Source organism: Stenella coeruleoalba (assembly GCF_951394435.1).
Source record: "Stenella coeruleoalba genome assembly, chromosome: 19".
NCBI lineage: Eukaryota > Metazoa > Chordata > Mammalia > Artiodactyla > Delphinidae > Stenella > Stenella coeruleoalba.
This window is the reverse complement of record NC_137165.1, coordinates 60832494-60850578: the sequence shown is the minus strand read 5'-3', so window position 1 is coordinate 60850578 and position 18085 is coordinate 60832494. Positions and strand designations below refer to the sequence as shown.

At 38.1% G+C, this 18085-nt stretch overlaps 1 protein-coding gene across 7 annotated transcripts in view; it reads left to right on the top strand.

The window, feature by feature from the left end:
* The window catches only part of HELZ (helicase with zinc finger), a 158857-nt gene that overhangs the window by 128715 nt on the left and 12057 nt on the right, over nucleotides 1-18085 (top strand). For all 7 annotated transcript variants that reach the window (XM_079904111.1, XM_079904109.1, XM_079904105.1 and 4 more), the window contains one exon: nucleotides 15964-16216. In XM_079904111.1, coding sequence (XP_079760237.1) covers nucleotides 15964-16216 — 253 coding nt within the window. The remainder of the gene's footprint in view (nucleotides 1-15963; nucleotides 16217-18085) is intronic.

Here is an 18085-nt window from a genome sequence, read left to right as displayed (position 1 = left end):
TTACACTGTTCTAATTTTTGAGACTTTCTGGTATTCTAATTTGATAGTGTGACGTCTCCCTTATTACTTTGTTTTTTTCTTCCGGTTTCGGTTTGGGGAGCGCCGGGGAGAAGAGGTTATTCTCTGGTTTTTCTACTAGAAGTTTAGAATACCTATGTGAACTCCTCTCCCCGAAACGGAAACAAAAACCTTTCTTAGGTTTTAATTTCACTTATATCAAATGGATAGCTTAAATTGGGGGAAATTTTGTCTTTACAAATATTTTAAACCTCTCATTTAGGAACTGTACAGTCTTCAATATTTTAAATTTTTTTTCCTTCTTCCCTCCTTCTCTTCCTTCTTTCTTTGTTTTCTGAGTGTTCCTCTGTAAAATTCTTACTAGTGTTTTCATTTCTGGTTAAATTTATTCTTAGGTTGAGTTTTCCTTGCTTTTTGTTTATGAACAGGACCTTTTTTTTCCCCCATTATACTTTCCAGTTATTTTATCTTGAGAGATAAATCCTCATTCTTCTTAAGTGGAGATAGTTTTATCACGTTAAAAAACTTTTGTTTAACATAGAGCCAGCAGTGCAGAACACTGGTGCAGAGCAGAGCTTTTGCCATTTAAGAGGTACTTTGCCATGAAATAATAGTTTGATTAAAAGTCCTCACTAGTAATAAATGGAAAGTTCCTTTTAAAAGTGTCGTATTGTAAACGTCTCCAAATAAGCATTTGGAGCTGCACATTTTTGTGCTGCGCTGGTGGTACTGTTGTAGTGGCCTTCTAACAAAAACGGAATTCTTGTAAGTCGCTCATTCTGATCAGCTTCCTATAAATCAGCATTTACTTATGCCGTCTTAGAGATGACGAGTAGGCCTCTGTGAGGTATCTGCTTTGAAATAGTTCTGTCTTATGTGTTGCCTTTGAACAAAGACACTTTTTAACCCATCTGTTTATTTTCATTTTTTTCTTTCAAACAGCTAGTTTTGAGGTTAGTTTTCAAAACGACTTTCAGGAAGTACTTGTCCTTCAATACTCAGTGATTTCAATACTATTGTCTAATCATCCTCCCTCTTCCCCGCCAAGTCTCCTTCTATGGAGCAAGGTATTATGGTACAGATGTAGCTTGAAGATTATATTCTTGGCTGATCAACGTAGTCTGCCTGTTCTGACTTGAAAGGTGGATGCATGATGATAGGTCATGATTTATGTTGCATGACCAGCTAGTACTGCTGTCCTCTCAGAAGTGTCTTCTCAGATCGTCACTATGTGGTATCTAATACACCATCTAATGCATATGACAGAGACAGTGATCAACAAATTAATAGATCAGACCTGTAATTTAAGCATGAATATGCTTAAATTATCAAAGCTAATCATTTAAATGAGATGCTCTATTTTAATTAAAGGTTCCGGCACCATAGTTAATGAGACTTGGAATTTCCACCAGAGCATTTAGCTCTTCCTTAGTGATTAACTTTGATAGTATAATTATAAATAGAGCCCTAATTCATTAAGTTGCTAACCTTTCCCCCAGTTACTTATTTATACATATACATGTGAATGGCTTGCTAACCTTATACATTAGAGGTGTACCTTATAAAACAGTGGTAAGCAGGTTATGAATTTTTCCTTAAACGGACAACAATCTTTAAAAATAGAAATTCATACATGAGTTTAGTCATTTAGCTTTTTCTTCTTAAATGGCTTTTGAAACTTTAGCATTACACTTTGATTTTTAGAAGGAGATATTAGCAGTGGACTTAGAAAATAATGATCATATGTTTAGCAACATAACAAATTCACAGTTTAAGCATGAAGAATGTTTATAAACACGCAAACATATATGGAGTCCATACTGAACCCAGGACTAAGGATCTCCGGCAGAGGAGAATAAGCCTTTAAGGAATAAATAATGAAATTATTTAAGACCTGAGGACTCTAAAATTAAATTCTGCATGCCAGTCATTGATAGGGTTGCCATCTAGAAGTAAAGGAGCAATCTGCTCGGCAGGAGATGTGGGTAGAAAGAATAGTCTTCTCTTCAGGAAAAAAACTGAGAACTGGGCAAAGGCAACAGGAAACAAAAAGTGGTCAGGAAATAAGAAAAGAAGAAAGAAAATAAAAGGTGAAAAGTATATATATTGAACAGCCTAAGGGCCCACAGGACTGAAGTGTAGGTGGAAATAAAAGGACGTTCTCTGTCAGAAATATGTATGTATTTTTATAGGCAAGGGATCTTTTTCTCAAATTTTTGTTTGCGGGCCCTTCTCTTTCAGTGTACTTCATAGGAGTTTCCCTCTGTGGGGAGAAAATCTGAAATTTTAAACTCATTGCCCATAATGCATTCTATTGTAATCAGTTAGCATGCTCTCTATAGTTTTTTTAATTTAAATAACTTAAATAGGCTTGTATATGTCATAACACTTTAATTATTTTAGCAAATACATCAAATTGTTGATGGCTGTTAAGGTCGGTGATGGATGTTTGGACTTTTTAATAATAAAAAGTTAAAATATATTCTCATTGACAAAGACTTTGATTTTTTGAAGGCTTTAAAGTAAAACTTAGAACTTTGGGATTAGTCAAGGCCTTGAAGATCACTTACCCTGACTCCTCCTTTTAAAAAGAAACTGAGGCAGTGAGATGTTGAAGGACTTAGAGCTCAAGCAGTTACTAATCACAGCAGAGCTGAGACTCCTGACCTCCGGTCTCGCGTTGTTTCTGGAGCATCACACTGTTGTTCATATCCTTATGCCACAAATAAGGTTTACTCCGAGAAAGCAGGAAGTGATTGCAGTTACATGAAGTAGACGTGGCAGGTGGGTGGGTGAGGCCAGGGGTGAGACAAATCATGTTCTTGAGACCAAACAATTAAATCTTCAATTATATGAAGTTCTCCTTTGCGGAGAAGGGGGGGATGGTGGTGGAGAGAGAAGGAGATGGTTCATTTTAGAATTCCGTATTCTTAGAGCTATCCAGTTCTACCTACTAAATGTTTGACAGCTCAGATAATTAACTTGGAGATCTCAAATATCAGAAGATTAACTATAAGGAATTTGTTTCTCAATGTTCTTTAAAAATTATAAACAGAATTCTCTGGCATTACCTTCTTTTTTGAAATTAATTATGATAACTGTGATTCTTCATAGTTGTAATTATTCTTCAGAGTTATCATAGCTACGAGTTGAAGGTAAACTTCTGTGTACTATTTTATTTATGTCAAGCTGACGTATTTTCATCATAAGAGGGATTGTGGTCTATAATTGATAACTTGACTGTTTCACATTCAAGAAGAGTTGACAAGAGCCAGAATGAGTCAAGGTAGCTCAAAATGTCACAGCAGTGAACCTGACATTTCTCTCTTAGATGTAATACTGCATTCCTTCTAGTATCTCCTCTATTACCTTGTGTTTGGATGTAGGAAAAGAACATCGCTTGGTGGGAAAATACTGTTTGCAGAGTGTAAGTGCCCTTGCCTGTGAAATGCTTTCAAATGGTATTTATCTTTATTTAGACCTAAATTGATTTTAATGCACTTTGGTACAAAGTCACGTTCATTTTAGTGTACCTTTCTTTCAAGAAAAACAAAACAAAACCCAGAGATAAATGTACTGTGGTTTTGAAAATTAAGATAAATTTTTGCTTCTATTATGATTGAATCTTATCAACCTAATGTGACATTGACATTTTCAAACTTCTGTTAAGATAATGCATTTTATTTTAAAAATAATTATTTTAAAATAATATAAAAGAAATGGTGGAGAGTGGCATAATTATTTAGGTGAGAGATGATGGTGGTTTGGACTATGATGGAGCAGTAGTAATGGCGAGAAGTAAATTCAAGGTCTGTTTGTAGCTAAGATCTACAGGGATTCCTGATGGATCTGATGTGATGTGAAATGCGGTGAAATAGAACCACCTCTTTCTTGTTTCTGCTAACTACATTTCAGTTGCTCAGCGGCCACGTGTGGCTCAGCGCCGTTTTACTGAACAGTGCAGGTCCCCAGCATCTCCCATGCCACGGAAGGGTCTTTTGGACAGAATTGCTCAACTGAAGGATTCACACCCTTCAGCTCTTTGAAACTGTCTTGTATTATTTCTCTGCTAATTGCCTACCATCTTTTTTCCTCTGTTTCTCACTTCCTGAAGCTTCTGTTGATAAGACGTTAGACTTCCTGGATTCTTCAGATTCTTTCTTCCTCTCACATTTTAATGTTTGTATTTTTCCTGCTGTCTGAGATTTCCTTCATCTTACCTACAGACCCTTCTATCACACTTTACATTTGAGCCCTCAGATTCTTTAATTTCCAAGAGTTCTTCCTTCTCAGGTTTTTCCTTTTTCATAGCATCTTATTTTTGTTTTTATAAATGCAGTGCCTTTTCTGAGGAAACCAATTGAGAGTTTGTTGTTGTTGTTTTGTCTTAGATTTTTAGTAAGAACTAAAAAAGCATTTAAAAAATATTTTTAAAACATAATTGCTACTTCTTTTTCCTGGGCCCTCCTTTTTTCCTGTTTATCTGTGACCATCTTTTACGCTGGAGACTCCCTTTAAATGTCTGGTAACCCTTGATTATCTGTGTCCCTGAAAAGCAGTTTGGGAGTTTTACGTTTCCTTAATGACTCACTGCCTGGCAGGCTTTTCCCTGGGGACTTTTTAATGTTTGAATCTTCTGGTTGTTGCAGAGGAGTGCAGGGTGAGACTACTTGTTCTCTGTACAGACTTTCAGTTAATCCCCCCCGTTTTATCCCTTCGTCCTCCCTTCACTTTCCATTGTAGCTTGTGTTTCTGAGGCCCGAGCCTCTCTGGAATCCTGCAGAGTGGACTGATTCTCCTCTCAACTGGTAGCTCTAACTCCATCCTTCTTCCACAGACAGTCTTCCATGTGTTCCAGAAATGTGTCCTATGTTGATGGCCAGTCATCCAGTCTTGATTGTTATAGATCCTTTATGTTCACTTATTATTATTTTAGTGGAGTCTTGGGCCAGTCTCCACCATTAACTGGGGATCATGCCTTTAAAAACAAAATACAGTTTCAGAAGTTATCAAGTCCTTTTCAATAGATTACATGACATGAACCCATAGACATTACTGTTGCCAACTACAGTTTATCCAACACACATTGCCTGGCTTGCTAATACTGTTTTTAATCTTATAGTGATACTCCTCTCCTAGTTTCTTTCTTCCTAGGTAAGTCGACAAAACTATAGCACATTGCTTTAGACGTAAGATCATAACCTTACTGGGAGCTAAATTGAAGTAAGTTAGTAGAGCCCAAGAGTGTTCTATAGTCAGGAATTTCTTCTTCAAAGCTTGGGGAAATTAAATAGAAAATATGGTATGTGTTCAACATTAAACGTTTAAATCCTTTTGTTGAATACTTATTGAGGACTTTTAGGTTCTAGGCATGGTGTTTAGGTGCCGGGAATACACAAGTGAGTAAGGTCTGATTTCTGCCCCAGAGTCTTTGCGTGTCCCTGACATTTTAATTTAGGTCAAGGTTACATTGCCTCTTCTTGGATCACACAAATCCAGGCCAAAAACATACTTTTAGATTAAAAGAAAAACGTGAGCATCTCCAGAGAATCAATTTTGTTAGTGAACCAATAACCTTCATATTGTATGAAAATTTATAGTTGAACAAGATGTAAAGCGATGGAATTTAGTGGTATTTTAGACAAGTAAATTTGTAAAGTCGTGAAAAATTATTAAATATCCTAGAAATGAGATAAAACTCAGAGAGTACAGACTGATAGTCCGGATTTGTTTTTTTTTAACTTGTTCAGTGGTTTTTTAGAAAATTAAATTTGACTAGTTTGAGTGCCAAGCATGTATTCTTTAGTTTATCACAGCATAACTCCGTATTGTTCAACACCTGGTCTGATTTACATTACACATTTAGGTTATAGACCTGGTCCTACGGGCATTAGAATTTTCCAACTTTAAATGAGTGAAGAAATAAAGTGCAGCTATTAAATATGGTGTAATAAATGAGTTTTCATGACATAAAAAGATATCTGTGATATTTTAGTGAGAAATTACCAGGTTGTGTATATCATTTGAAGTGAAGGTGTGTGTTCATATGCATACAGGGGAGGATGCTCATAATACCTGGTTTTCTACCTTTAGTGATGTTAAGTTGATTAACGTTTATCAGTGATCAGATGACAGCAGTCTGATCCACCAGTTTTAAAAGTTCCCAGCGACCTTCAGATTTAGCAGCTATTGATGACTATTGTTTAGAACTGTTGTTTCATTAGAGATGGCAAAATGGTTTTAAAATTCTTTTCATTTCTTTTGTATCTATTTTTCTTCTGTGAAAGGGAACTTCTCCTCACTAAAGGTTTCATTCCTTCAAATCTGGTCTATATAGAAAAAATGAGTAGTTCTTGCCCTTTGTTTTCTTGCCCTAAATTTTCAGAGTAATGGTGCCTTAGCAGGCCCCAGAGATGACCACTCAGGCTCCCCTCACCGTTTTTTCCTTTGGAATATCATCATGAATCAGGTATCATTATATATTTGAGTTTTCAGTTCATTGTAGCCATTCTGCAGTGTGACACACTGTTATGTCTCTGGCCAGTGGGAGCCCCTTCATATTGGTGGCTGTGTTCTTTGACATATTGACAGTGACCTTTGGTAGCTTCCTTGCTTTCAGGCAGGACAAGATGTCTCTAGCTCATCTCGTACATGTTCCGCCCCTGACCAGGAATCAGGTGTTTCTCAGGGCAGCCCTGATGGAGACTGTAGTCTGGTACTGAAGGTGCTCTCTGGTACTGCTTGTCCCTGCTTTTTCACTGGGCAGAGCCGGGAAGTACTTTGTTTTTTGAGAGAAAAATAAATCATGAGTTCATATTGATACTTCCAAGTCAATGAAGGATTAGAGGGTTTTTAATATTTGTGTTTTTCGCTTTACACTAGAGATCATTGTTCCTAATAAATGACTGACAGCTAGTTATTTGCTTTATATGTATATACATACACATAGATAAGATATAGATAGATAGGGGGTGTGTGTAATAGTTTCATAATAACAGTACTGATGTTAAATTAGCAATAAATGCAGTTGAAGACATCTGTGTGGTTCATTTTGTCCTAAGGCTATATCCCATAGATATATTTAGTTAAAATACTGGATTTTAGGGGCTTCCCTGGTGGCGCAGTGGTTGGGAGTCTGCCTGCCGATGTGGGGGACGCGGGTTCGTGCCCCGGTCTGGGAAGATCCCGCATGCCGCGGAGCGGTTGGGCCCGTGGGCCGTGGCCGCTGGGCCTGTGAGTCCGGAGCCTGTGCTCCGTGGCGGGTGAGGCCGCGGCAGTGGGAGGCCCACGTACCGCAAAAAAACAAAAACAAACAAACAAAACTGGATTTTAAAGGTATCTGAAATAATTCTTCTGTGTGTGGTTATAGCACTCATTCGATAAACATTTGAGTTTATTTCTATTTGGTTTTAGTTTTCAAATCTAATTTTGATTTTAGGAAGCACTTATCAGTGCATGGTCCCAAAGTCCAAATAATAAAACAAGTGATATTCACAGGTTAAACTTCCATTCCTGACTCTACTCCTTCCTTATCCCTTCCCCCTATAGAAAACAATTATTTTTTTAAATTAATCCTCTCATTATTTCTTTTTGAAAATAAAAGCAGATCCTTATGTATGTACATGTACCACCCTTTCGTAGATAAAAGGCAGCATGTTATACACGTTGTTGTGTATCATGATAGATCAGAGCTCATCCATAGCAGTATTTAGAAATCTTCCTCGTTCTTCTTACAGCTGCATAGTACTTTCATTATGTAGCTGTACCATGGTTTATTGAACTGGTCTCCTATTGACAGACATTTGGATTGCTTCCAGTCCTTTGCTATTAAAAAATAGTGTTTCAGGGCTTCCCTGGTGGCACAGTGGTTGAGAATCTGCCTGCCAATGCAGGGGACATGGGTTCAAGCCCTGGTCTGGGAGGATCCCACATGCCGCGGAGCAACTAGGCCTGTGAGCCACAATTACTGAACCTGTGCGTCTGGAGCCTGTGCTCCACAACAGGAGAGGCCGCGATAGTGAGAGGCCCGCGCACCACTATGAAGAGTGGCCCCCGCTTGCCACAACTAGAGAAAGCCCTCACACAGAAACAAAGACCCAACACAGCAAAAATAAACAAATAAATGAAATAAAAATAAATAAATAAAATAATAAAATAAAATTAGAGTTTACCAAGCGATCCACCAATTCCATTAAAAAAAAAATAGTGCTTCAGTGAATAGCCTTATGCACACGTCAGAAGGATCTCAAAAACTTTTATTTATGTGATGTTTAAATATCTATCAACAGTTTTTTTAATATAAGCTATCAGTGTTTAAAACTAATAATTTAAAATAAATATCAATTCATTTAAAAATTATAATAATAAACTCATTCCTTGTTAACAAAAATAACTGTATTTTCCAAAACAAAAATGTTTAGTGAAAAGAGTGCCAGTTTTTCAGTTTTGCGAATCTTCTGCAATATGTCATTTTGGTTGACGTATATGAAGAAAACTCTGTCATGCAGATATGTACCTGGAAAAGGGATTTTAAATTTTAATGACCTTTTCAGAAAATTATAGATATTCCCCCTTGATACTACACCAAAACTTGGCAGTTAGTAGTTTCTTAAAGGTTAGTTGCAATATGGAGTCAAAAATTTCACTGTGATGGCCCTGATCACAGCAAAAGCTTATGGGAGCCAGAACTCTGAGGGAGGGGAGCCATCTCTGCTTGGTGGGCCTGTGGTGCCAGGAGGGTGGGGCCAGACCTTGTTGCCTTTTCCTGTCTGTCCTCCTGCCCCTTGGCCCTAGACTCTGCACGTTGTGGGAGTGGGTGGTTTCCGGTCAGAGGACTATCAAGGGGGCTCCCAAGGACCTAGAAATCACCAGGGAGCTCATGGAGAGGAGGAGCTTAAGAAAGTGACTCTGGAATTGTTTATGAATTCGTGGGCCCAGGTCTGATGTACACATGCATGGATCAGATCCTAATTAGCATACCAAAGACATGGAGAACTGAGCTGATGGATAGACCTCTGCCGAGGTCACGGACTGAATCCAGAGTGGCAGACACTCAGTGCAGATCCAGATAGCACCACAAAGGCTTTAAAAACTAAGCTGACTTTGAAACCATAGCCCACAGAAGACAGGTTGGAACTTAACATTACCAGATCAGTTGCCTGCTAAAACAAAAATATCAGTATCAACATTCTCTGTAGGATTTAAACAAACCCAGGGTCTCATGAGTTAATATTTAAAATGTCCATAATGCAATCCAAGCTTACTCAGTATATAAGAAATTATGGAAATCTCAGCTCACACAGGAAGAGCCCATCAACAGGTGCCCGCAGTAAGATGATACAGACCTTGGAATTATCCGAAAACACTTGAAAGCATCTTATTATTAAAATGCTCCAAAGAGCAATCACAGACCTCTTGAAACAAATGTTAAAAAGTCTTAGCAGAGAAAGAGAAGATATTAAAAAACAAAACAAAACCAAGTAGACGTTTTAAAACTGAAAAATGCAATAACCAAAAATTTAAAACTCACTTGATGGTCTCAGTAGCAGAATGGAAATGACAGAGGAGAGAGTCAGTGAACTTGAAGATCAATAGAATTTACCTAATCTGCACTACAGAAAGAACAAGAATTGGATGGGGTGTGGGGGTGGGGAGGAACACAGAGCCTCAGAGGCCTATGGGACAAAAACAGAGGTTGAATATTCAATCTTTTGAATTTCATCAGAGTCCAAGGAGGAGAGGAGAAAAAAATGTGATGCTGAAAAATATCTGACAAAATAATAGCAGAAAACTTCCCAAGTTTGGTGAAAGACATAAGCCTACATATTTAAGGAGCAGAGTGAATCCTAAATAGGATAAACCCAAAGAAATTTGCACCTGGGCATATTATAATCAAATGGCTAAAAGCAAAAAGCAAAGAAAATAATCTTGAGAGAAGCCAGAGAAAACACATCTCATTAGAGAACAATAATTCAAATGACTAACGATTTCTCATCAGAAACCATGGAAGCCAGAAGGAAGTGGCAAACATTTTTAAAGTGCTGAAAGAAAAGAACTTTTAACCCAGAAATGTATATGCTGCAAGACTGTCCTTCAGGAATGATGGTAAAATAAAGACATTTACTGATAAAGGAAAACTAAGAGAATTTTTAGCCAGCAGACCTCCTCTAAAAGAATTGTTAAAGGAAGTTCTTCAGACAGAGGGAAAATGATACCAGAAGGAAACTAGGCACATCAGCAATGGAAGTTGAGCAACAGATACAGTAAATATCTGGATAAATATGATAAACTGTTCTCCTTGAGTTCTATCAAAATTCCCAGTTGAGAGCAAAATATATAACATTGTCTGATTGTTTTTCAGTGTATATAGATATAATATATAAAACAACTATAACTATAGCATAAAGAGGAAAAGTAAAGAACCGAATATGGTAATAAGTTTTCTACATCTCAACTGAAGTGATAAAATATAGATTCTAAGCAGATGATGAAAAGTTAAGTATGTATTCCATTATCCCTAGAACACCTATTTAAAAATCATATAAGGAGACATAGAATCACAAAATTAAAATGAAATTACAAAAACATGTTCAAATAGCCCAAAAGAAGGCAGGAAAAGGAAAACAAAGGAACATAAAACAGGAAATGAACAGGAAACAAAAGACATAAGACAACTGACTTAAATCTAAACATATCAGTAATTACATTATATACATGATCTAAACATACCAATTAAAAGTCAGAGATTGTCAGGCTGGGTTTTTCAAATAGTTCTAATTATATGCTATCTACAAGAAACGTTAAAAATATAACAGTATAGGTAGTTAAAAGCAAAGGATGGAGAAAGGCATACCATGCAAAGACTAATCAAAAGAAAGCTAGAGTGGCTATATTAGCGTCAGACAAAGTGAACTTCAGAGCATAGGAAGTTATCCAGGAGGGACATTAGTACTGATAAGAGGGTCAGTACATTAAAAGGAAATAACAGTCTTAAGTGTGTATGCATCTAACAACAGAACTTCAAAATACGTGAAGCAAAATCTAAAAGGAGTAACAGACAAATCCACAATTACAGTTTGAGACTTTGACTCTCCCGTCTCAGTATTTAATAGATCTAATAGACAGGAAATCAGCCAGGATATAGAAAAAGCGAGCAGCATCGTTAACCAACTGCATTTAGTTGACATGTATAGGACACTCCAACCAACAACAGCAGAATATATGATCTTTCCAAGTGCAGATGTCACATTCACCAACAAAATATGTTATCTGACCATAATGGAATTAAACTAGAAATGCATAACCAAAGGATAACCAGAAAATCTCCAAGACTTGGGAATTAAACTGCATATATCTAAATAATAAATGAGTGAAAGAGGAAGTCTCAAGGGAAATTAGAAAATGTCTCAGATCAATAATCTAAGCTTCTATCCCAAGAAATTAGAAAAGGAAGAATAAAATAAATTAAAATCAAGCAGAGGGAAGGGAATAATAAAGATGCATAATAAGGATGAGAACTGAATTCAATAAAAAATGAAAACAAAAATAATAGAGAAAAATCAGTGAAACCCAAAGCCAGTTCTTTGGAAAGATCAATAAAACTGATAAAGCTTGGGCTTCCCTGGTGGCGCAGTGGTTGAGAGTCCGCCTGCCGATGCAGGGGACACGGGTTCGTGCCCCGGTCCGGGAAGATCCCACATGCTGCGTAGTGGCTGGGTCCGTGAGCCATGGCCGTTGGGCCTGCGCGTCCGGAGCCTGTGCTCCGCAACGGGAGAGGCCACAGCAGTGAGAGGCCCGCGTACCGCAAAAAAAAAAAAAAAAAAAACTGATAAAGCTTTAGCAAGAGTGACAGAGGAAAGGAGAGAAGCACAAACTACCAATATCAGGCACGAAAGAGGAGATACCACTGAATCCAGTAGACATTAAAAAGGATAACAGTAAAGGAATACTGTGAACAACTCTTTGCATAAAATTCAGCAACTTAGATAAAATGGATCACTTCTCTGAATACCACAAACTACAAAAACTCACTGAAGATTAAATAGATAGCATATGAATAGTCTTATAACTGTTAACAAAATTGAATTTGTAGTTTAAAAACCTGCCAAAGAAGAAATCTGCAGGCCCAGATGGTTCGCTGCTGAATTCCTCCAAACATGTAAAGAAATACCACCAATTTACACAATCTCTTCCAGAGAATGGAGGAGAAGGGCACACTTCTTAACTTACTGTATATGGCTAGCATTACTCTGATACCAAAACTAGACAAAGACAGTACGAGAAAGAGAAAACTGCAGACATATCTGTGAACATCACTGCAATATCCTCAACAAAGCATTAACAAATTGAATTCAGCAATATATAAAAAAGAACAGTACCCTACAATCATGTCGGAGCTTATTTCCAGAATGCAAGGCTGGTCCAGTGTTTGAAAATAAATCAATGTAATCCACCATACTAACAGTCTAGGGAGAAAAATCACATGATTATATCAATAGACATCCCCCCCCCCCCCGCAAAAGAAAGCCTATACACATTTGACAGAACAGAACATCCACTCATAAAAACTCTTGGCAAACTAGAAGTAGAAGGATATTCCTCAACCTGTTAAAGGGCACCTATAAAAGTCCTACAGCTACCATCATGATTAAGGTAGAGACTGAATGCTGAACGCTTCTAAGATAAGGAAGGAGTTAAGATGTCCACTCTCAACATTCCTGTTCAACGTTATCCTGGAAGTCTTAGCCAGTGCAGTACATCAATAAAAAGAAAAGACACAGAGTTTGGAAAGGCAGAAATAAAACTCTCCCTATTCACAGATGACATGATTGTCAGTGTAGAAAAACCCAAGGAATCTACCCAGAAAACAAACCAACAAAAATTAATTTTGACTAATGTGAATTTAGCAAGGTTTTGAAGTAAAAGGTCAACACAAGTCAATCCCATTTCCATATATTAGCAACATTCAATTGGAAACCAAAATGTAAGAGCAAGTACCATTACAATAGCTCAGAGGAAAATTAAATGCTAGGTGCAAATTAACAAAACCTGTACAGGGTCTGTATGCTGAAAACTACAAAACTGCTAAAAGGTAATTTATTTGGTGTATAAACCATTTCATTCAGTTGTCAGCAAGATTTCTCTGCTTATCCTCAAATTACCTTTGAGGACAGATTCCAAAGTAGCAAATCATATTTTCATGCATCTACCTACATCTGTGTTGTATGAAGTAGGTATACCAGGGGACCATCTATATATTATATTTATATATGTACGTATGTATATTATGTGTGAGTGTGTGTGTGTGTGTGTGTGTATACATACACACACACACATATAGATAAACCTTCAACATATCTAATTTTAAGAACATTCAAACAATGGCAAGTTTTGGTTCTTTTTCTAACAGAGGATCAATTGCATTCATAATGTCATTTGAAGTTGTATTTTATACTTAATCTACCCATTCATCTTTGTCAGCAGCTGCTTAGGAGCTGTTATAAACATGTTACACAATACTTCCACAAGTACTGTGCGTGTCAACTGTGTGATTTTTTTGGATTTCAGTTTGGAAGGTATAAATGACACACATTTTTTTTAAAGTTTAATTGAATATTTTCTCCTTTTATATCAGCTTTCCACTGCTTTCTGATTTTTAGTTTTCCTCGTTTAAGCGTTGTGGTTCACATATCTATTCATTGCAAAAAGGGGCTTATAAAGTTAATGCCTGGAATTCGTACGAGTATCACCAGGGAATTTGATTATTATAACCTGTTTTCTGAGGCCATAACAGATTTTAGTTTTGTACTTTAGTATTCACACATAAAGCCTTTTTTTTGGCTGTACGCGGGCCTCTCACTGTTGTGGCCTCTCCCGTTGTGGGGCACAGGCTCCAGATGCACAGGCTCAGCGGCCATGGCTCACGGGCCCAGCCACCCCGCGGCTTGTGGGATCTTCCCGGACCGGGGCAAGAACCCGCATCCCCTGCATCGGCAGGTGGACTCTCAACCACTGCGCCACCAGGGAAGCCCACACATAAAGCCTTTAGAATGTGATCCCCTACAGTTTCTGACTGGGCTGAACACTCAGGTCATGGTAATAAAAAGAAGCACTTCACTTTGAGTCTAAGAGCTAATCATCTTCATAACAAACCTTGATAAAAAAAAGGCACCCTGTACAAGCTGCTGTGACCATTCATTCATTGCCTAGCCATACACAACATAAAGCAGTTTAGGAATGTTGGTTATTCTACTCAACACCATAAGTTAATAACCTTGATGAAGAAATTTCAAATGTGCTGATTAAATTCACAGTTGACACTAGTTAGAATGGTTACTATTCTAGAAAATAGGAATCAAATTTGGAATGATCTTAACCATTGGAAAAAAATACCTTTAAAGCAGAGTAAAACTAAAGATGAATTTAGATACTATACATAAAGACAGAAGAACAATAAAAACATATGAGAAAAGGTATTAATGGGATGGAAGTATTAGCTCTCGCCTTTCTCATCCAGTAGCTAAAACTTTGGAAACGTAGAAATGACCTGGACATCCTCATTTAACAGTGAGAGGTCTCTCCTCCCTCCCCTTCCCGCTTTTCTGCTCAAGGCAGCCAGTCCAGACCCATTCCCTTCCCGTTTGTACCCTTGTGGTTCCGTCCGTGACGACTTTACTCTCACATACTTAGGCCCACAAATTCCCGCATTTCATTGGCCTGACAATATCTGCTTGTGATATCTTATATTCCCCCCAAATCCTGCTATTTCTGTGCCTATCTCTCTCTCTCTTCTTTGTAATCTAATCTCTAGTTCCTGATTTCCAGTTATTTGTAACAACGGTGGTAAAAGAAAGTTTCCTCCCAATCATAATGACCACGAACTGAATAGCAAATCTGTTACTTTGGGGGGAGGGAGAGGGGGCAGTAAAAAGCCAATCCTGTTCTGTCATGTAAGCTCTAACACGGACGCTTATCCATTATGTTACATCAACAGCAAACCTTCCTATGTGCCAAATGCTATGCATGCTGAACTTGCTCAGGTCTCACAGCAGCCCTAAGAGGCAGGCATTGTGGACAGGGAAGCCACATTTACAGATGAAGTTCCCAAGAGGCTAGGTCAATTGCCGAGTGATGCTGCCGGGCTGACTGAACACCTGACTGCTACTCCGTATTGCCTTTGCTTTTGAACTGAGCCTGAGCATGGCCACAGCAATCGGGCCCGAGAGCTTGGAGGGCACTTAAGTAGCAGTAAAAAATCATGAAATGCTGGCAAATACATCCTGTCGGAGAGTCAAAGAAATTTTGGTTGTGCAAGTGTAGGGAGGGGAAAAACGTTAATTGGGTTTCAAACATACGAAGGATTTGTTGAAGAATAATGAATGTTCCGTTTCAGTCGAAGACTTTCCGAAGGAAGACGTGCAGAGAGGGCGATCGGGAGTACCTCTGTTGGGTGGGAGGAACCCTGTCTTACCATCAGGTCTAAGGAATGACAAACCAGGAGGTTGTGAAGGGCCCATGAGATGCGTCTCAAACGGACGAATGTGTTCAAGATGTTGTGATTCAGTTGATCATGACTGTAATTTCCCCATTTAATTTTGAGCAGATATGCTTCTTCATTGTTATTCTTAATCTAATGTTACCTAAAATGTGGATAGAACTTTAGAACTGAAGACAGGTAGTTCAGCCCCATACTTTACAGACAGGAAAACAGAGTCAGAAATTAGACGTGTGTTGTCATAGGAATACCTGCTAAGGGCCAGAACTGAGTTTTGACCCCAGGTCTCCTGACACCATGTCCACAGCTCAGGCTGCTTTTTGGGGGTTTTGATAGTCACAGAAGAAAGTGTTTTTGAGAATTTCTACTTAATAGAGTGAGACTGCTGTGTGCATAAGAGAGTGGGGTGTAAGTTTTCACTGATTTATGAACTGTCCTTTTTCTTTGTGTAGTATGAACCCAGAGGACCTGGTCGGCCCTTGTACCAAAGAAGAATCTCATCTAGCTCAGTCCAGCCTTGTTCTGAAGAAGTAAGCACTCCTCAAGACAGCCTTGCCCAGTGTAAAGAGCTTCAGGACCATAATAACCAATCTTCTTTCAACTTTTCCTCCCCGGAGTCCTGGGTAAACACCACCTCATCTACCCCCTATCAGAACATTCCGTGCAATGGATCCAGCAGGACAGCTCAGCCCAGAGAGTTGATAGGTAAGACAGGGTTGGGGGTTGCCACAGCTGCAGTTTTAACTACTCAGCTCCTGCGTATTTATGGAGTTTTTCTTCTCCCATTCCTTCCATTCGCATTATTATCTTGGAACGGTATTTAATGCTCATAGCTCGCAGGTGTGCCTCAGGATACACATTAATTTAGGACTATATTGGTTCCATGTTTATGGTCTGGAAGGTAAGTAGACCTACCCGTATTTGGGAACTGATCATTTTGATCATTTTAACCTGTGAATGCGTGAAAGAAGTAAGGGAACCTAGAATGCATTTCTAAATCAGATCACCTTTGCTTGGGAAAAGCTTGTTTTCTGGATTTTCGTGTTTTCTTCTGGGTTGGGGGTGGCAGTTGGTTAGGTCAATTTCAGTTTTCAAGGATTTATTGTCAATAAAGTTGTTGACAGTTTGCTACACAATAGAGTTTGGCCATAAGAGAAACCAGTAAAGTCTGACATTTTGAGATTTAGAAATCCAGTATTTATTCCTTATATTCTAATGAACTGAGAAATCCAAGTCCAAAGAAGAAAAGAAAGAAGGCATAGGAAGGCCTTGGAATGGATATGGCTGTAAACCTGTGTGCTGGGAAGTCTGAAGTCTTCTTCAGCCTTGAACGCGAGTGCACGTTTATCTTTCCTTTGTTTCCCTCTTTTTTATGTGGAATGTAAAGAATGATACTGTTTGAGTTCTCCGATCTATATAGCCTTCTCTTTGTAGGCTGCAGTCATTTATCTTTGTGAACAAGTCTGTGATCCTCGGTGAATTTCTGCCTTGATAGCATCAACCTTTGTATTTTAAATTAATTTTGTTCATCTTTAGAATGTGAATCCATTGTGCCTGTGACTGACCCATTTTGGAGGATGTTCTTTTTAGAACAGTAGACGTGGTAGGTCAAAAGGCATTAGAAAGGCATTGGTTTCTTTCCTGTCAAGAGACACGGTCATTTTAATCTTTAAACCTTCATTAGTACCTTCTATGGTTAGAGTGTTGTATTTTGCCTGGGACTGCTTTGTCATTTTAAAGGTCTAACAGAAATGCACTCATCATATTTGAATTTCCTGAGAAACATCTAAATTACAAATAAGTGATGAAAATTTGTTACTTCTTAGTTGTTTTGTGTATTATAATTTATTTTAAAGACAACATCATTTCTCCTTTTTTTCTGCCTAAATTTTAAGATAGCTTTTGGCCGAAATCAGTAAAAAGCTGATAGAGTTGAAATTTGCTGAGCAAGTGCCCAGAGCACATGTCATTTATGGTGTCTTCTCCACAAATATAAAATGCTTATTTTCTTCATTGCTAGGAGACAAATAGTATTCTTTCGTTGAAAGAAACACTTAGCTAAGTGTTTAAAAATTAATTCAAAATCACTACTATCCTGAAGCACAGCTTCTTGTTTAACAGTATGTATCTATGTGTGTATTTCTTATTTTATTTTATATTTTATTCTATTTTATATTTTCATTTCATTTTTAGAGGAATGTAGCAATTGCCGGTGGTGAATCAGAAGGAAAATAATCACCACTTGGGGAACTTCTTTCTGAAGTTTGAGACTTATTTCTTGAGTTGAAGGAAACTGTTCATTATTGTATTGGTTTGGAATTTGAAAGAGGTCATGATATGGCCGTATTTTCTCCACGATTACAAGCCTGAGAGCAAAGCTCATGTCTCTGACCTTTTTGAACTTTGGATTTCCCATTTTGGTACTGATCACCTTGGTAAATGCCTGCCTGCTGAGTGAGGAGATCATGAGAATAGACCCTGTGCGATCGAGGGGGTGATCCAGTCTCACTGCGGGACCTCTGTGTCCTCAGCGAGGGTGGGGATCGTCTCTCCAACACATATGTGTTCGGGTTC